Source organism: Spodoptera frugiperda, chromosome 2 (assembly GCF_023101765.2).
Source record: "Spodoptera frugiperda isolate SF20-4 chromosome 2, AGI-APGP_CSIRO_Sfru_2.0, whole genome shotgun sequence".
In the NCBI taxonomy this organism is placed as follows: Eukaryota; Metazoa; Arthropoda; class Insecta; order Lepidoptera; family Noctuidae; genus Spodoptera; species Spodoptera frugiperda.
Window position 1 is genome coordinate 6385147 of NC_064213.1, and position 21787 is coordinate 6406933.

General features: G+C 34.8%; 1 protein-coding gene across 2 annotated transcripts in view; it reads right to left on the minus strand.

The window, feature by feature from the left end:
• LOC118268842 (serine/arginine repetitive matrix protein 1) overlaps positions 1-21787 on the minus strand; it is a 140919-nt gene that overhangs the window by 104642 nt on the left and 14490 nt on the right. For both annotated transcript variants that reach the window (XM_050701249.1, XM_035583586.2), the window contains one exon: positions 4853-4953. In XM_050701249.1, coding sequence (XP_050557206.1) covers positions 4853-4933 — 81 coding nt within the window. In that variant the 5' untranslated portion in view covers positions 4934-4953. The remainder of the gene's footprint in view (positions 1-4852; positions 4954-21787) is intronic.

Consider the following 21787-nt stretch of genomic DNA (forward strand, 5'->3'; position numbering starts at 1 on the left):
TAAATAAGGTCGCTTCAACAGACAATTACTTAAAGGTCAAAGTACTTAGGAACCAAGCATCTGGGTTCATTAAAATAGCTAATTACTGAAATCTAGGTTCATTTATCTGGGTGCTCATTTTACCAACTAAATTATTAATTGAGCTATAAAATGCGCGAGAAATCTCTCACGAAAATCTAAAGACTTTTGAACCGACAAATGGCCTTTCATCCACTCGAATTTACTTTAATCGAGGCGACGTAGAAATGCGGTAGTTAGCTCGTTGGAATTTACATAAAACGGCGCTCCCACGGCGCAGGCGCAAGGTGAACCGGCTATTCTTAATTTGTCGTTTACTGAGCCCAATGTGCGTGAATGGTGTTGTGTAACACATACACCATAGTGTTATATTGTTAATCCTTTCTTCATCTAGTGTAGTTTATTTGGTGCAATAGTAGGTACCTACTGGATGTTTTGCATAGCAACTGCTGATTAATGATACTATTTAATATTTACCTTGTCATGAAATGTAACCGATATTGATCTCTTTTCTTTATAGCTTAAACCACTGTATATTATTGCTGAACTTTAAAACCATTAGTTACATACCCAACCAAATGTAAAGCCTAAAAAAACATTCATACAAATTAATTAATTAATTAACGTACAGGACTTTACGCGACCCTACCGCCACCTACGCAACGCAAAAACGATAACCGTCATTAACAAACACGTGCTTTAAGATAAACACGTCCTCAAAATGGAAATTAAACAATTAAACGGCCAAGAAAAATAATTTCACAGTTAAATAATAACTCAATAACAATAACTGTACACTAAAGTATCTAAACAAAGAGATATATAAAACCAATTGTCGTGACAAAGCACATTGCCACATACATGCATAAATTACGAGTAATATGTGTGTGTTTTACTGTAATAACATACTGAAGTGGCATGATGATACCGTATATTATGGTTATTAAGTAACCTTTAAGTGAGATGGATATATCCAAGGACTGTCTGTTGTTTGTGATATAACGATTGTTAGGGTGTATTCTACTAGAGATTATGTAAGCTGTGAAACTACGTGTCCGTTTCCACTGATACTAAGCTATGTAGCGGTGCGAGAAAGATGTGATATGAAGATGCGCCGCCGCAAAGTAGCTGCGTGAGGAAGATGCGTAGCTCAGTTTGCAATGTATTGATAGTAAGGAAGCCATCTATAGCACATATCCATAGCACACATACTTAGCACGCATCCACAACACATCCATTTAGCTCGCCAGCAGGCATATGAGAAAAGAAGTAATTCTGATCCACAGAAAAATATTAGATTCGTGTTAGGTTATTCATGATATTATGAACATGGTTTCAATGGTAAAGGTTTAAAATTCGGGGGATTGCGAAAGATACTGGTCGTGAACTAACGACCTATTCGTGTTCATAATTATACATGTGGAGTGAACAATCATCATGTAGACGGTTCCCAGAATCATTATGTATTAATGTGTGTTTTATCATGTGTACAGAAGGACTGAAAGCCAGTGGAGCGGGATGTCAGCCATGAGACGTCCACTGCTGAACATAGGCCTTCTCCAATGACTTCCAGATAGGCCAATTGGAAGTGACCTGCATCCAGCGGCTCCCTGTGACTTTAACCATGGGTCATTGGATGAAAAAAAAAAATAGTAGAGACCGTGACGCGCACGGCAGACACAATGTGAAACGCATACCAACCATATATGGACTAAGTAAATAAAAAGCTTGGATGCTATTGATAGAGGTTTCGTGTGCTATACGTCCAGAATTCTGTCGTCACACGTCTTAGATCTGTCCACTACATAAAGCTGATATTATATCTCGTTGTAACCATTCTTGATTACAATTACTTATTGTGTACATCACACATCTTTACAAATATAATGAACAATCACTAGCTTTAATTGAGCTTCCGTTTCATTCATTTTACTGTTTTTATTGAAACAATACACGGACAGGCCAAACGCAGACACTTTAGAACTTCCGAGTTTAATTATTTTATACCAGTTATCGGATTATAAATAAATGTATTTAATTACTTCGGTATATTCGGTGTATTAAATGAAAGGCTTTTCATTAACATGATAATATAATAATTGGGTTAATTTAAACTTTATAATTAATTTTATTTATCCGTTCGTTTGTGACCGCGCCATATTTCATTACAGTGAACAGCTCATTAATATTAAATTATCAGATTAATTTTAAATCTGTGAAGTATCTACAACATAAAACACTACATTTATGACACAACAATTAGCAACCAGTTGTATCTAATCAAGTGATCTTTCTAAAGAACTGTAGCGTAAAATTCGCAACCGTGAAGTCGAGCCCATGAGTTAAAAAAAATAAATTCCGTGAGTAAATCAATGTCGTGACCGATCCAATATTCAGGGTTCGTGAGAAAATCCGCACCCAAACATAGCTTTATAATTAAGTAGATCGATCTCTATAAAAAAAGTATATAAGTCAAGGCTTCACAACAAACCGTTACACACGCAAATGCCTAGCATTTATCTACGTAAAGAATTGATAAACAAATAATTTTTAACGATCGCATAAACCAACAGACGAATCACGATAGTCCGACATTGAACATCGTGAATCCGGCACTTATTTTGTCATCACTTCACATGTGCAGTCACGATCGTGATCACAACACTGCGTTTACAAATATGGTGAATTTATTTGGTCGGTGATAACTCGCGGCGCAGAAGCGGCGAGAAGGCCGCGCGTCGGAAGCTGTGAACTAACTAAACTACTAAGCTATTGTATGCAGGTGGATTGTAGTACGTCCGTTTGCCTTATTATGGCCATTTTCCATTCACACAGTGGGGCAATCCGCTCGCTTTACTCCGATACTTGTCGCAGTGCAGTGTGGCACACACGCTACACAGTATGTACAGTGAACAGTATCACAGTAGCGCCTCGTCCGTTTCGCCAATGTCTGTGCAAATCGCATGTCAAGGTGATAAGGAATTAGCATTGCGAATCGATGTTTAAACACCGTGTTATGTGTGTAATTTTGCGCTATTTCTTCAATATACTACTAAACAATTTGTTTTCACGTGTAAATTGATTTGTCTGGACATTTTAGTTTTGACACGTTTTAGGAATTTATATAATGCTGCTAATAGAGACTTAAATGGAGATGTCACCGTATTTTTTTGTTTATTGCTAAAGAAAATAATAACAGTAAAATTCTAACAGTTACCGGGTCTAGCGAGTTACCGGGGCTCCGGCTCGAAAAGCAGGAGTAGGAACGGGGTGGTTTTTAGACACTCCCTCTCGCCTCGCCCAAGGCGGAAAAAGTCATTGGATAATAAAAAAGGAGCCTTCTCTATCTAATACTCACAATGTTCTTTTTAAACCGACTGTAGTTATTTACAAAATGATAAAACCTTAGCACATTCGTCCAAGCGATGAGGAAACATCCTCGAACAAGTAAATATAAACAGAAATATCGTAATACTCTGCATGACAATAGAAGCCTCACGTTTTACACGACATGTTGATACTTAAGCCACACAAATATTAGGTAAGTAACAACATTATAATTTTAAATTAGTAACCATCAATATAGAATTTGTAAAAAGTTTACAAATAAATATTTACTGCATATTTTAATTCAGGATAGATAATAGTGCAACAAATGCATTGTTAGAGAATCGTTATTTGTAAACCAACACGCAACGCCATCTATTAATAATGAGCTGAACTAACAGAAAGTGTTTGTTTTCATTGCGTAATTTTCGTAACCGTTGCTAAAATATTCGCTTTAACTTTTTTGTACTATGTTTAGTTTTGTATTAGGGTCAAAAGGGTTTTTTAAAACTCTTCTTTGATTTTCTTTTTGATCCTGTGAGGAAAATTCTGTTAAAACCCCCTCGCCTGGGGAAAACAAAGGGAATTGTCAGTCTTATAGTACACTAAAAAGCACCTTGATATCCCGTCTCATTCATTGAAGGTGCGGGAAATAAAATTTCTATTAGCCTCGCAATCTATAACTGGAGCTGCAGACTACCTAGCGGGTTTACCGGGGCTCCGGCTCGAAAAGCAGAGGAGTAGGAACGGGCTGAATTTTTAGTCAGTAAGAGTCTGACACTCCCTCTCGCCTTACTGACTAAAAACCACCCCGTTCCTACTCCTGCTTTTCAAGCCGGAGCCCAGCTCACATACATTTAACTTTAAATCATACTGTGCTGAGTAGTGTACTATTTAGACTTGAAATCTTTACTTTATCTTTAATCAAGATGTAGCTAACTAGGTAAACGATTTCGATCCGAATTCACGACCGGAACAAAGAGGCTCCAATTACAACCGAAACGCCTACTAATAAGCCTTAATTACATCGTAACCAGTACTTTAGACCTAGGTACAAGGTGAATCTATACTATAAAACTATGATTAAGCTGAAGAGTATAAAATATTTGTTTATTAAATCTTCGGAACTGCTACTGGTTCGCATGCACCTAGCTTTATTGACGGACAGATTCCAAGAATATTATTTATTTCTTTGTTTGTTGACATTTCAGAAATACCTCTTTATGGTTTAATTGGAACAAATTATTTGACTTTGACTTTTAATGGAACACATATTTTTGTGGTGGATGATAGGCCATTTATTATGACCGTAGTAGTTCAGTACACTAAGGCAATATTGTCTACTTAACTGATAAAGTAAGGGCTCTAAACCTGGCAAAATCATACTATAAAAAACCCCTTGTGGCGTCCGAATTCCTGCTCAATGGGGTCGTTAGGAGAGAGTGTCAAGTAGAGTAAGGCTGGGTTAGACTATGATGGTAGATAGTAACTAGTTCTTTATACGTACGGTGGCCAGAGCCTCCTCATAGCTGGTGTGCAGTGGAGGTGACGCGGGCGGCGTCTCACGGTACACTGCTGTTATCGGCATATCAGCACATTACTGGACCACTGTGGACAAAATGAAATACATTTATAAAAATTGAATCCTAATTACTAAAACGAATGAATGCTTTGGCTAAAATGCGATCTCCAACCTTCTTATCAAGCGTGGAGATTATGCTAAACCTCTCTTTCTTTATCATGTCAAACGGATCATTTGATGGTAAGCAATCGCCGCCGCCCATGGACGGCAGAAACACCAGAGACGTTACAAGTGCGTTGCCGGTCTTTTACGAATTTAAGGGTTGTTGGGAAATCAGGAATTGGGAAAATTGGGAAGGGGGAGGTAATTGGGTCTCCGGTAACCTCACTCACACAACGAAACACAACGTAGGTGTTGTTTCACGTCGGTGGTATCACTCCGGTCGAGTCGGCCTCTGGCTTGTGGCTCTCCCACACCATCAGTAGGAATAGGAGTTCCATAGTCCATCAGTGAACTATCACAATCTGTTTGTGATATGTTGTCTATTAAGAATTTCTAAATCAGAACCACCATACTACCTCCAACATAAAGTTCAGTAGTCACATTCTTCAAACCACTTGACCAAAACGAGGCAATGAATTTCGATGTCATCATAATTCATAACCAAAACATCTACAAACGTACCTAAATACCTATTTAATTTGTAGTCCATATTACGAAACCACATAAATGTTTATGTAACGTCAACATCTCTTGAATTCTGAATGTCATTACGATTGCAAATAAAAAACTTATCTTCAAATGCTGACATCTATACATGAATAGGCTCTCAAGTATTGAGATACAATTTTGCTCGTAATTGAATGAGCCTTTAAACTTTAAAGCCGGATTTAGCTATTTTATATCCATTAGTAAACAAGCCTTTGAATCTCTTTAGAATTAAACGACACTTATTCAGCCTTTTTTTAATGGGGGAAAATCTTCCAATGACTTCTCTCGCCTTAGGCGCCGAGATGGATTGTCAGACTCTTACTGACTAAAAACCACCCCGTTCCTACCCCTGCTTTTCAAGCCGGAGCCCCGGTAAACCCGCTAGGTAGTCCGCAGCTCCAGACACTTATTCAGTCAAGTATTGTACCAATAATTTATGTTCGACAAACAATACTTTGGCATACATTGCTGGCCTAAGTCGTAAATCTTGGCTAGCCAATGAGATAAGAATAACAATGTAAGTTGCAAATTTGGTATATCTGCTTGTTGATCAAATGTTGGTGTTGGTTCACAATGGCTCTTGACCTTGGGTGAAGTGTGGCGTCGATGTGACGACTGTGTAAATACACATTACCATACACGAAGACATACAGTGTACGCCGTGACTAAGCGAGTACTGACAATACCAGGGGTGTATTCTACTGTCATGTTTATTCTTAGCTTTTTGTTCTATCACTGTTGTTTTATTTATTTATTTATAAAACATTTTATTAAAAAACGTCAGCTTATTTCAAAGGGAGAACTAAAGGTTACATTGAATACTATACATAAACAAACGAGTGGTATTTTAATCCCTTCATAATGCAAGGTGAGCCGATTGCTCCACACTGGACGTGATGTCAATCTATACATATAATAAAATCGTAGAAAAGTGCTGTCTGTACATTGAAAATAAAAATAAAAAAAATAGCAGGGGTTATTGTTATGTCGATGTCGAACCCAAAAATGTAATTAACTTTTTTTTTGTCTGTTTGTCTGTTTGTCTGTTTGTCTGTTTGTCTGTTTGTCTGTTCGTCTGTGCGCGCTAATCTCAGAAACGGCTGATCCGAGTTGGATGCGGTTTTCACGAATATATTGTGGGATGCTTAAATTTACATTTAGTGTTTGTTTCATGTCAATCGGTTCATAAATAAAAAAGTTATGTCAAATTAAAGAATCACGTCGAACATTCTATGCTTATACCATTAATCTCCGCAACTATTTGACGGATTTGGTTGAAATTTGGTACAGATATAGTTTAGAACCTTAGAAAGGACATAGATATATTTTTATTTCAAAAATCAAAAAATGAAATAAATTATTTATAAATAATTCTATGTCGATCGTTACACGACTTCGGTTCATGTTATTGTTTTAATTTATCGAAAAAAAGTAAATAAATAGTAAAAAGGTATGAAAAAAATAATATCAATATAATAAAACATTTAGTACAAAGAAAATGCTCTAACGGAGTATAGATAATTCTATGTCGATCGTTACACGACTTCGGTTCATGTTATTGTTTTAATTCATCGAAAAAAAGTAAATAAATAGTAAAAAGGTATGAAAAAAATAATATCAATATAATTAAACTTTTAGTACAAAGAAAATGCCCGAACGGAGTATAAATAAATAATCCAAGTTGTCTTTATCCTCGATAGATGACGTTGGGATCGAAATAGATCGCGCTATGGTTTCGTTACATTCATTTGGTTGGGTATCGGCCGAGCGCTTCGGTACTATCGTAGAAAAAGTGTATTATCAGTCGTATGATTATTTGTCTGTAGTGGTCCTGCTGTTTCGTATATTCTAAATTGGTTTCGTTGTATTTGTCAATTAATAAGTTTATTTGTTGGGTTTTCCTGGTTTTTTGGTTAAACTATTTAACGTAGGTTTAGTTTGATATCGATTATTAGTAGTTACTGTAGTTAGTTTTTTTAATAAAATTGTAAGTCTAATTTTTTTTTAATTAGATTAGATTTAAGTCGTTTCTTTTAAATTATTTAGTTTTTTTTAAATTATTTTAAGCTTGGTTATTATAGCATAGAGGATAGGTTGTAATATAGTTTCTTTTTTAATTGTTATAAATTCGTAATTCGTAGCTTTCTTTAGTTTTAAGTTAGTTTAAGTCCGTTTTTAAACTATTTTTTCAATGCCCTAAGTGAGTATACATCTATTAAATTCAAACGCAGAGCTCATTATGTTGATTTTTGAAGAGTTCCCTGGAATATCTTCCACATCTCATTTTTGAATCCGTTGAATTGAAGAGATCCCGCGAGATCGGGAACTATGTGGTTAAAACCAAAAATTTGCCGGAAGTCACTATTCCACGCGAACGAAGTCGCGGGCAAAAGCTAGTTATTTAATAAATTACAATATTTTGTGGAATAGGGGGCAAACGTGCAACTGGGTCACCTGATGGCAAGCGATCAGCGCCGCTCATGGACACCATAGCAATAACAGAGGAGTCACAGGTGCGTTGTCGGCCTTTGAACAAACGATTCTGTTTTTTTTCTGAACGATTCCGTTCCATTTTCACTAGGTAATCACTTTATTACACTTACCTAATTAAACACCAAATCTAAATGAACACCAGCCCAATTAATTCGATATTCACACACAAAGCACATTTATGAATGTATTTGAACGATTTCCATCTATTTCTAGCGTGAAGCTAATTGTTAATGATCGATTAAGGCACTGCTGTTTCAAGGCCGGATCTGAAGGCCGCTACATAATTAATCAAACGCTTCATTGTTTCGGCGATCTTATACGATCTACTATGATCCGAACAATTTATTTGGATTTGAAGCTAAATTAATTAGTTCTACAGAGGTACAAAAGCTGCCGATGTAGAATGTCTGATAAAGGAGAATGGATAAAAAGTGTTGTGCCAACCCTAAATCACTTAGGTTAAGGGTTAACGATAAGTATGGTCAACTCAGCAAACTGTTCAATTAATTTTCAACTTTGCGTCTAAATGATTAGGTTTAAAATCTACTATTTTAATAAATTTGGCAAATTGGGTTAGCTTGGAGTGTGGTTGCATCTAATGATATTCACCAGACTCGTGTCATTACCAAATATAATCGAGATGTTTTTAAAAGAAACCCGTGTCTACAAAAAAATAGTATCCAATATTCTAATATCACTGTGATTTAAAAGTAATATAGAGCACGACACTCGCGATTGTCTCCTGTTTCCTTTGAGAAATATGCCACTTCGAATTTATAGCCCAACTTTTTTTGCATAAATATTTAGCAATAACACCTAACACTCTATGACAACTGTCAAAAAAACCTACCAGTTGAGTTGGGAGACGGACGTTCTTATGCAAATAAATGGTGTATTATAATATTCAAAATATATTGTAATGAAATTCTACACGATACGGAGGGGTCATCGACTCACCGGCAGCGGTATCCGTTACCCTCTTGACATTTGAATATCGAATGATTTGACAATACGCCCCTGTTGCGAATTGATGTGAGCGATATAGACATGTGAACATCGAGACGTGAGATCGATAAAGTTATTCGAATTGAAAATAAAATTGAACACTATTCGATTACCAGAGCTTATAGAGTTGCGATAAACGATTTTTATTCTATTGAAACTGTTCGCAGTTTAATGCGAATATCAATGGATTGATTTGTGATTCTTTTTGAATGGAGTGTAATTTCTGAATTAAGTACGTGTCGTTTCTTCTTTTACGATGATCCTTGGAAATATCATTATAATACTTTACCAAAACGCAGTAAGAATTGCAATACACCATGGTAAACCAAGAGCCATTGTTTAAAATGCTTCATTTGGAATACTGATAACCATTTACCAATGTTACTGAGAAAACTTATACGAACAAAAGACTTGACATTGATATTGACTTGGCATACTTTGATATTCCAAGAAACATATTGGTCAGTTACGTAATTATCTGAAGTTATGATGTACTGGCTTAGCTTGGGGGTTCTTTAGGCTGCTTTTCTACCAGAAATGCGACGCGGCGATAGTCGCGATACTACTGATGTTGAGCATATAATTCAGAATATGAGCCTCTAGCATGGCTTGAAACTAGTCGAGTTCCTCATCAAACAGTTACCTAAGTAAGCCGATAGCATAATAATTTATTTAGTATGTCTCACGAAACTTATAATAAAACTGCCAAACTGTTTTAATTTATCAAAATTCTCTAAATAGCACAAAATTTTGAGAGAGATAATAAATTAATGTAACTTGATCCTTACGGTGCTTGGTGCATCAGATTAGCATAGGACGGTCATAAACCTAGATTAAGCTAAGTCTCAATTGACCCACTGAACACACAGAATAGATGACACGTGTTTGCCTCACAGAAGTGTTATGGACATAATCCATGCAAAATCGGATAGATATTTAAAGCTAGGAAATGCTTAAGTCTAATGTATTATTTAGGATTAGACTTTTTATGGATGTTTAAACTTTAAAGATGATAAAATAAAATCTGTTTTGGTTTGATTTGATTGGCTACCTCATTGTCTGACTCAACTTATATGTAATCTCTTTTTTGTTGCTGTCCAAATGTATACTAAAAACAGTATACGTAAGTTTCAATTTTGAAAGTCATAATGTGCATTCGAGTATTTTTATACTATCGTGGCCTAAGAACACCCGCGAAACCAGAGGTATCACGAGTTCGTTGCTGACCATTATGATAGATTTTATTACGATTAAATACCATTGTCATTGCCAATGTTGTGGTGGCCCAAAGGTTGAAGACGCGTCTCAAACACGTCTCATGCACGAGGATGCGGGTTTGAAAGCTACCTACGCAAATTCCGTTGGGTTTATTCCATACGCACCATCTTTCATAACCAAAGAATATTAAAATAGGAATTTTCCAATTCTGTAAAACGTAGACGATATTACAAGCAGATTTTAGTTAGAACTTGTCAAGTTTAGTCTGAACTTAAATTAATGATAATGAATATTAGTGATTACTAAGAAATTCATATCTCTTAAAAATATTTTCATAGAAATTATGAAAACACAGAGATCAAGTACCTAATTCAGAAATACTAAGAACTACTTTATTAAAACGATGTTCCCAGATGAATACTAATTTTACAATTTTGCTTAATATGTGTTTTACATTTAAGAAACAGATACATGTCTACATTAATACATGGTTACATGATGGTAAACGTTCAGCACCGTCAATGGATACCCGCAACACTGGAGGAGTCACAAGTGTGTTGTCGGCACCCAAACAGTTTGGGTATCATACCTACCTTTGTATAATTACTACTAAGTACTTAGGTATATTGGATGCTAATGATTAATTACTACTACATAATATATGGGGTGCTAGTGGTACTGCAACCTTTTTATAACATCATTTTAAAAGCATATTTAATTTAGCCTTGTAAAGAACGTGAATTTATTTTAGGCCTGTCCCATATTCAGTCAAAAGGTACCCGTCCATAGGTCCGCATCGTACGCAACAGATTTTAGTTTGTCTTTTAAAGAAACTCATACCACTGCTTCCACTAATCCGCATCGTACGGATCGCATCATCAACAATGCCTATACTATGCCATGCGTACTGATGACGTCATACAGAATACGCACGATGCGTACGATGCGGGCCCGTGGACGCTTACCTAAAAAGCGCAACTAAAACACAGCTACATTATAATCCAAGTACGTAACAACTTAACTATAAATAAAGACATCCTTGATTATCGTCCAAGTAGGCTTTTATCACCAACTAGGCAACCTGTTCACCTTTGGCGTGACATCAAGATCTGCCATCAACATTCTTGGACATCGCTTCCTCATTAGCACCTTATTCACGGTAAAACGACATCATAATGACTTGAATTGTGAATAGGATTGAGTTAGTACTGAATTTGAGTTTAGTTAGACGTTGACATGTCTTTATTTTACTTGGGTGGTTTTGTTATGTTGTCTTGTACTTAGACTAGAAGTAGATTTATTTGTATTGTATGTAGGGTAAGTAAATCTTTATATTCTTCGGGGAAAAGGTTTTATTCTTTCTTAGCAGTGTAATTAATTCCAAACCCTGATCCTGATCCGGAGCTGCGGACTACCTAGCTAGTGGGTTACCGGGGCTCCGGCTCGAAAAGTAGGAGTAGAAACGAGGGTGATTTTAGTCAGTAAGAGACTCCCTCGCCCAAGGCGGGAGAAGTATTAGATGGTCCCCCCCTCCCTCAAAATTAACCTGATTATTAAATGAAAAGTTTTATCTTTAAATCCATAAGAGAATTTCAATCGACCCTTTATCAAATTATAATAAAAAGAAAAACACTCTTTTGTATAAAAGTGTAAGGACTTTTTCACTACTATCTTTGTTTTAAGTTTAACTCGAAAGGTATTTTTAAAACACTTATAAAGCACCTCAGTGTAAGTGCAAGTACAAGCTCTAGTAAAATACAACATTGATAAGAATTCGCATTAACCTTTTATCCACAACTACAATGTTGCAATCACAGTACGACTCACAACAAAATAATACAAAAAACCTACCAACAATAAATACATGCACCCCATGTTCCTTTTTTAATTACACCTAGCGCATTTAATGACATCGATACGGGATATCGATATTCATTCGATGCTTATCGAATAAATTTATCGATTGATAAAAAAGAAATAAGCCGTGCAACCTTTTAGTCCATATAAGGGGTGCTCATGAATCATTCGACCTCACTTTATCCGGTAAGGAAACTTGTTCAGAGTTACTTTCTTCAGGTTTCGATACTACATACTTTATTGCTTGCCCATGCGCATCAAGTTGGTTGACGTATGAAGTATTTATTCGAGGGCAACAGTGCTTTTGTTTTGGGTAATAAATGGGATTTAAATTAAGGCAATAATTTTTGCGATGAAGTTAAAGATTAACTTGTTTGTTGTTTATTTTAATTATAAAGGTATGATTTATTTTTCATGAATGATGTAAAACAGTAACCTATGGAGGTTTTTGCTAGTTCTTCTGAGTAAGTAGTCAACTCGGACCACATACCTACGGCCCATTTGGGACGAGTTGGGGAAATTAAAATAAAATAATATTTTTAGTGGTCAACTCGTCCCACGTCACTACCACAATGAGATAAGGTACAGTCAGTAGCAAAAGGGTTAGTGTGGAAATAATAAAGTTCTATTACTTTGTTAAAAACAAAAGATTTTCTAGGAACTTCATTCTATCTATGTTATCATTTACTTCAGTGACCGCCATGACCATTGTTTAAGCCACACATGTTTACTATTCTTAGTAATTTTGATTAACACATGAATTTGTGCGATTGCTAAAAAAAAATTAGGTAATAAATTATTTAACCGACACTAAAAAAAATAGGTTCTTACTTCGTCAGGATTTTTAATATGAAATAATCTATGAACAAGACGAAAGTAAAGAAAAAAACTATAAAAAAATATTTTTAATCTTGTGTTGCTAACTGTACCAAACATTGATAAAGTTTAAAAATCCATACAAAAAAAAGAGTGGGACGAGTTGACCACTAAAAACTTAATTTATTTTTAATTTCCCCAACTCGTCCCAAATGGGCCGTAGGCATGTGGTCCGAGTTGACTACTCACTCGTTCTTCTACATAGTAATCTACACTTTGAAACAATCAAATAACTTCACGAGGGGTCTGACCGACAGATAGACATTTATTTGATGTTCAAAAGTGTCTTCCTGGTCTATTTGAAATAAATAATTTTGGCTATTTTACTTTTAGGAACAGTGATAATAATATATATTTTTTTTTCCAAAACTTGCATTACTTCATTACGCAATAGAGCAAAATACTAAAAATCGAACACGCACACATTGAAATTCAACAAACAAATCTATACATAGATAAAACGTATGCTTTCAGCATAACAATCAAGTACATATAGCACATATTAATGACAACCTTCTGATTTAGGTTGAACAGTTGAAGAGCTGCCAATCTCGCTACTATATCGGAATCAGCGATAGGGTCATATATGACCCACTTTTGTAGAGTCATGTACCTACGACCTACTTTTATAGAGTCATATACCTACGACCTACTAACACCTGACTGCCTCGTTGGTCGAGTGTTCGCAAGTGCTACTGCCGGACAAGAGGGCTCGGGTTCGATTCCCGGGTCAGACAAAAGTATTACTGGTTATTTTTTTGTTTTTCATACAACCTACTTTAATACTTGACTGAGTGGCCGCAAGTGCGACTGCCGGACAAGGGGTCTCGGGTTCGATTCCCGGGTCGAGCACAGTATTACTGGGTTTTATTTGAAAATTTCTCAGTAGTAGCACGGAGTCTGGAATTGTGCTCAATATATGGCAATAGGCTCACCCCCTATTACATGGGACTTATAACACAAATGGTGAATAGTGGGTGTACAATGTGCACCTCTGCCTACCCCTTCGGGGATAAAAGGCGTGACGTTGTTTTTTTTTTAGTAGTCATATACGACCTACTTTATTTAATTTATACAACTATACATATATGTAAAAAGAATTAACTGTATATGTAACTGTTTAGATATTATATTACGCTTGTGTATTTTTGTTTACGCTAATAGGTCAGTGTTGTAAATCTTTGAGTTTTTTGGAGATATTTTAGTTTTAAAAAGATAGTGGAACCGTTGCATTCAAATGTGGTCGATCGATGTATTTATTTTGGCGTTCCTAATGGATTTTAAAGTTAATAATAGTCCAAAAGTGACATTTCGAATGCTTTCATAGTTGCAATATTTGCTGCTGTTAAACACGACTAAGTCCGGTCACTGAGTCTATACAAAAATTAATTAGTGTTTAGATACCTATATTTTCTGCAACAATACGCTTCCATCAGCAACGATTGAGAACTAAAGGCCGTTTTTATTATTATTATTAGAACTTATGACGGGATATTTACCATGTTTATTCACTTTAAACATGGTAAATATCCCGTCATAAGTTCTAATAATAACTAAAGGACTGCCAACACGTTTATTGATAAGTAAGTACATAATAAAGATGTATTATTACATTTAGTTATAAATCACTTCATTTAAACATTACAAACTAAAACAAACGACTTAATGAATCAATCCATCATCCTGTATACGTATTCATTTAATGAAACATACCTAATTAACGAACACACAGTCATAATGTAACACATTTTCTATTCTGATTCACAAGCCAAGTTATGTGATAATTGAAATTTCATCGACCGATTTAGGTAACCACTTATTATTGATGATGTTTCATTTCATTTCATTACATTACAATAAACATGTCTGTCTGGTAACTAACTGGAATTCAGCTTTAATTAAACTTCACTCACGCACTTTGTTAATGTAACTGAATATTTTTTATGCGATAGGTCTAGTAGAACATTTAATGTTAAAGAAACAGGGTCACCTATGGAAACCCGTAACAGTAGAAGATTAACTAACGTAATGGCACCAATGATCGACAGTTTTAGAAGGTGGTGTGTTTGTTTCGAAGATTACGAGTATTTTATTATGTTTTAAAATAAAAGTGACGTTGTATACGATAAAATATGTCCTTGAGATATAAATATGAATAGGCTATATTTTTATTTTTAAATATGATGTGGACTAGTATTAAAACCAAAAATAATAAATATTAATAAAATCCCCAATATTCGACACTAGAACTCCAATAATTGACACCCAGTTATCGACAATTACCAGTTATCGACACCCAGTTATCGACAATTACCAGTTATCGACTATTACCCGCGTAGACTGATTTGATACATTAGTTAGACCGTAATCAAAAGGAACAATTCAGTAAGTATTAATTTATTTGTCTTTTATGTTTAGGTACTCATACATTGTTTTTATAAAATTTGTCAAGTCTAAAAACACTGACTACAAACTTTAAAAATCTTCACCAAAATAAGCTTTAATCTTGAATACTGTTTTATTTTGATAAAACTATACACTCTGATAAGATTAAATAAGTACAAATTAGGGAAATCAACAATAGTTATATATTTATTAAAATTAATTAATTTTATTTAGTACTTGGCCCCATACTACAACCAATGGAAGTTCTTCGTGTTATTTTGTCATGAAGAGTAATTCTTGGTACTCCGAAACGTTGCGCAGCACTTGCTATCTTTTCTCCATTCTTAACAGCTTCAATCTGGTCGAGAGTGTAGTTTTTTCTCGGAGCCATCTGTAAGAATCAATTACCTATTACTGGTAACTTAAATATCTACCAATTCGGCAAAGAAAAGATGACCGTCGGCCACCGTAAACTCTTGTCAAATGTAACAAATAATTAATGGAATTGCAATGTGTCGAAATGGATAAGTATTTACCTAGTATTCATGACCTTTGACTTAAATTCAATATAAGTACTTAAGTCATAAAAAATTAAGCAATTATTTTAAATTCAAATCCAAAAATAATTTATTTCACAGTTAAACAAATTTTATTTTTATAACAGAAATAATTATTATCAGTGTAATATATTTAATGTATAAAATACCTACTAAATTTAGTTTATAAAATGTATGTTCATTATTAAATGTAGTTTTTTTCTTGGAGACATCTGTATGAACCAATTATCGACACATTTCAATCCCGTTAATCGACATCGTGTCGAATACTGGTAACTCTACTTTGATCAACCTAATTTAAATATCTAACAATTCTGCAAAGAAAAGAGAACCATATTCCGTGGTTACACAAAAATAATTTTAATAAAATTATTATCGACACTCGTCGATGATTGGAACAAGTCAATTTCTGAGGACCAGTAATCGACACCGGCAATTTAGGTTAAAAAAATAACCTCCTAACTTTTTTATAACATAAATCGATCTTATCATTCCCATAATACGGCTTAAAAACCATCAAATTAATATAAGTTTCAATAAATGAAAATAATGAACATGCACAAAAAAATTTTGTACTTACGTTCTTACAGAATCCGCTTAGAAATGCCGTTATTTTATGAGGAACACTAGCCGAACTAAGTTCTCACACGGCCATTTGTAAAAAAAAGGCGGATTTCTTTCAAATATCACTGGATGACAGCAGGAAGCGTATTGTCTGAGCCACATTATAACCATATTAAAAAATCTTATTATAACTCTTATTTTCTCTAATTAGAGAAAAAAATTGTCGATCATTGGAGCTTGTCGATCATTGGTGCCACTACGTTATATTAATTTAAAAAAGTACTAGAGTAGGCTGGGTGACGTTACGCGTCTGCGCACGCTACTCATGATGATGAGTCCCTCTTTGACTCGAAACTAGTAGAGCATTTCTCCATAAAAAAGTGAGTAAATCATGATTTTTAGTTAATTTATTATGTTTCACGATAGTTATTATAAAAATAACACTAGAGGAGTTAGAAATGGGCTTTTTTAGAGGGATAGTGACTTTAGTAACTCGACTCGAACCATACGACGAAACAAAACACAAAGTTAGATGTATCCCGCCGGTTTTCTGTAAGACCGTACTACCACTCCGGTCGAGCCGACCTCTTCGTGCCGAAGCATGGCTCAAAATATTTAAGTAAACACAAAAGAAATAATTGTTTGCCTATATTTAACGTTTCACCTGCAACCTATGGAATTTTTGTCTAACCGGCCTGATCGACGAGTTATCAAATTGTTTCGCAATACGATTATTCAGGTGTTGCGTACATCAAGAATTGTCTGTCCAGACATGTCCCTATTACAACTACGAGTCTACAACTGGTTCTCACTTGTAGGGCTTTCACCTGTATTGTTAACTTGTTAAACGTGACAGAACACATAGAGCCTATCAGTACTCTTAGTATAAGTTTGCTTTACGTTTAAAGTAATCGAAACAAGAGCGCGTTCGGCGCTCTGATTGGCCAACTCGAATAAACCAACCGAGCAATCTCGTACTAAGGGTACAGAAAATGTCTACGAAACGTGGGGTTACAATTGTAATTTCACTTGCGCCCATTGAAAGATAATATTTTAAATATTAACCATCGAAGGATTAAAAACTCTGTTTGATTAAATACTCAATAATATAGAAAGATTGTAAAAATCATTCCCAAAAGTAAGTAGTACCTACTTAAATGAAGCACTAAAATATTTGATCCTCAAAAACGAAATGATTGATTGATTGTTGTTTATTCCTCAAACACACTATGTACAGAATGTAGTATGTATGTACCTATATTATTTCTTGTAACAAAAGTTGGCAGCCCTACTCACATGCGTAGGAGTTCACGAAAAGGTTTACGCAACACTCCTCCAACGAATTGATCAGTGTTCGACTCTCCCGTGAAATAACTAATGTTAATTGTTCGATATAACTGGCTAATTAACCGTGAAGGCTAGCTATTTGTTTATTTTTGTTCCAATTTCATACCGAGAATTGTGTTAAATATCACTGATATTTTTACGGTCGAAATAAATGTTTATTTACTTTTAATTTGGTATTTTATTACGCTGCATAGTAGCCACATCCTTCGTTCATGAATCCCGGTGTGGTTTGAAACTAATCGAGCAACATAAGTAAACAAACTATTAAGTTTTATTGTTCATTAAGAATCTATTTTATATTAATTATCTCTATAAAAGACTTAGATGTAAGTTAAACATATCAAACACGAAAACATATAAATTCATTAAGAGATGAAATCATTTCATTCAGTCTGATAATCGAGTAGCTAGTGTTGTGGCAATTGTTATTACACTCGTATCTTCATGATCATACTAGGCATATTTTTAAATATTGTTTTCGATAAAATCTAAGCACGAACACATATTTACAAACCTGTTCTGTCATACAAAAGCGATAAATAAATATGTATCTTTTGTATCTAAATATCTCTTTTAACAATAGAAGCAACAGTCATCCTTATGCTCAATTTGTCATCCAAGCTTTCACACTGTATTCGAATCGCGATTTATTCGATTTACGAAATCCCGCCAAACTCGATACCACATTCATATCGATAAATTATTCATGAGTTGTCAGTTCTACAATGGAGTTTGCAGATTTCGTATTTAAACTTTTTGGTGCGAGAAAAAAAACTTAAATTAATATTCATCGATGATCATTGGTCATTCATTCAAAATTAGAAGCTGGTCATCAATTGTAATGTCCAAATATAATTGTTTAAAAAATATTTTAGGATTTATGTTCGATGCGTCACGTTCTTATTTTAAAAATGTTTTATTTTTATTCGTTTTATTGTTTTCAATAAGCAGTGCGTGTTTTGTTTATCTGTGAATAAACAGGTAAATTCTAATTTAGATTTCGGAAACCTAGAAATTAAACATAAGTACTTCAATTCATAATATATCTTTATATATATAATTCTTCTGTACGTGTGTATTTTGGTGAAACTTTTTGTGTGTGTTCAAGAGGATCTGAGAATGGTTTAGATTCACAATTTTGTCCGCTGGACAATTATTTTTTGATTATATTTTAATTTATCCGTAGTTGTTGATTTTGGAATGTTTTACATCTGGATCCGACAGACGGCGCTACCATCGCAGTGTCAAATATTAATGACGTTAGATATTGTCATAACATTTGAATACCGTAACAATTTTCATCAAAAAGGTCCAGAATGTTTTAGCTTATTAAAAAAAGTTTAAAATTTTCAAATTAAAGACGTGTAGACAGGACAACGTCCATCCGCTAGTTTCAATATAAATGTGAGCTCATAATAATATTCAAACCAAACTTAATGGCTAATTTAACGAGTTATTTCAAAACTAGTTACACAAGTTTGAATCAAAGGGAATTAAAAGTATTTTCTCAGAACTACCCACTAATCTTATAAGTTATGGATAACACTTATAGATGGCGTTATTACATAATAGCTATATTAGTCATACGCATATATTAAGCAACGTATTACTAAATAATTTACCAATTACGAGAAATGAGAATCATTTTTAAATATCATGACAAGTTCCCATTACTTACATAACGATATTAGGAGATATTTATAGCAAAATCGTTAGATATTTTGACATAAATATATTGAATTTAGATTAGTAATTTGTATTTCACTAATGATTTATTAATACACTTCTTTAGACGTTAAAACTTTATAAAAACTCGCAATATTATGTCATTAGGTTTATAAATGGACGCTGAGAACAAAATTAGCTAAATCTATATTTTGATCAGAGCTTATTAGTAACATGTAGATTTTAGTGTTATATGTCATTTATTATGTCAAGCTCAGATCGGTATCGGACTATTATACTCTTTAATATGGTTAAACGATCCTCATGCTGATTATAAAACTTTTCCAGCAAAATTTGAAAATATTTTTTTCGGAATGGAACGTGCATAAATTCTACAGCCGTATTCATATATCCATGGTTCCTATATCCATAGATTTAGTTTAATTAACTTTGAAACGAATAATAAAAGCAAGAATATTGACAAGTCTAGTTTGTCATATAACCCCTAATTGGCTGTGAATTACACATCACATTTCCCCGTGACATGACATTTAGAAAAATCCAATTACCGTACGTATCTCAGAGAATCAAACCAATTTGAGGAAAGGTCAGAAAAAGGTAAACCTCTTAAACAAGGAAATGATGTCATTCTTCCTTTCTACGTCAACATATACGGCTACTCACCTACGCATCAGTGAAAGTTCCATTAAAATTGGCTTAGCAGTTTCCAAGTTTGTACCTAATTAGTCGCAAAGTTTCATCGCTTTGTTTGGCTCAAGTAAAACTCATAAATACTCATGTCGTTAGCATTACATCACTATTATGTAAACGTTTTGACAAGCCTAGTCGTGTCATCTCTATTAATATATTATGTACATTAAAAACCAGTGTACAACGACCCCTGCAGTGTTAAACATATATACTACAAAATCTTTAGAAGCAGAGGTCTTTCTATGTTGGTATAATATGCGTCTCTCGTCGTGGGAAAATCGTCCGTATGCCATTAGAATAACTAGTTTGACACTATGTTTTATGCAGATAACTAATATGGGTTAGTTGGTTACACACGTTTTTTCAATTAGGTTTCATAATTGCTTGGCACTTAGCTACAGTCAGTTGCGTATGAAGGCCTAGGTAATTTCTTCTTCTTTTTGAAGCACTTAAGGTTTGTTGCAAAGATTTGTTCTACAATGCTCACATATTACCACGAATCATGAATGACTGGCTCGACCGAAGTGATGCCACGGCCTCACAGAAAACCGGCGTGAAACAACGCTTGCTTTGTGTTTCGTTGTGTGAGTAAGGTTACCGAAGGCCAAATTCCTCCTTTCCCACTCCTGTGGTGTTTCAAGTGCTCATGCTGGGCAGCAGCTATTGCTTACCATCAGGTGATCTGTCAGCTCGTTTACTGGCTTTATTTATTGTAAGTTACTCAGATAAATGAAAATAGCTCCTCATGGTAAGTAAATTACATTGAACCTAACCTTTACAGTTACAAATACCTTCATACAACCTATTAGGCAATACAATTAAGTTCCCATATAAATAAAGTCTGACCGAGGTAACAATGAAGCGGTTTCATTAATTCGCACGTCCTTTAATGTCAAATAGTATGCAAATAGTCCGTTTTATTGATCTGTCCATTTGTTCAATGGTAATTTGAAACATTTATTTGAGTGTGGGAGAGCCATACTTCCACGATACCACGGCCTTAAAGAAAACCGACGTGAATCAACGCTTGCGTTGTGTGAGTAAGGTTACCGGAGGCCCAATTACCCCCATTCTTAAGCTTCCCAATTCCCGATTCCCCAAAAAGCTTTAAATCCCTAACACCCAAATCGCTAGCAACGCACTTGTAACGCCTCTGGTGTTTCGGATGTACATGGACGGCGGCGATTACTTACCATCAGGCTTGACTTTCCCAGTAAATTTGCCGTGATTAATTTGCGTATTAAGTCTCGATTTTCATATTCTACAAGTTCTACTTAACTCTTTGTCATGCACTTTATAGGCAATACAAGTTAGGCCTTCTGTAATAAAACAATTTCCCCGAAATCAATACCCACATTACCTCATTAACCCAATTCGGAATTCTGACCGTAGACACGCTACAATGGACCTTCACAATTCGCGAATTACGTGGGCAATACGACAGAATATAATGTCAACCTTCACATTGCCGACAATTGCCGAGGATGGCCGAGGAATGCCGAGGACAGTCGCGACGTGCGCGTGATACGAA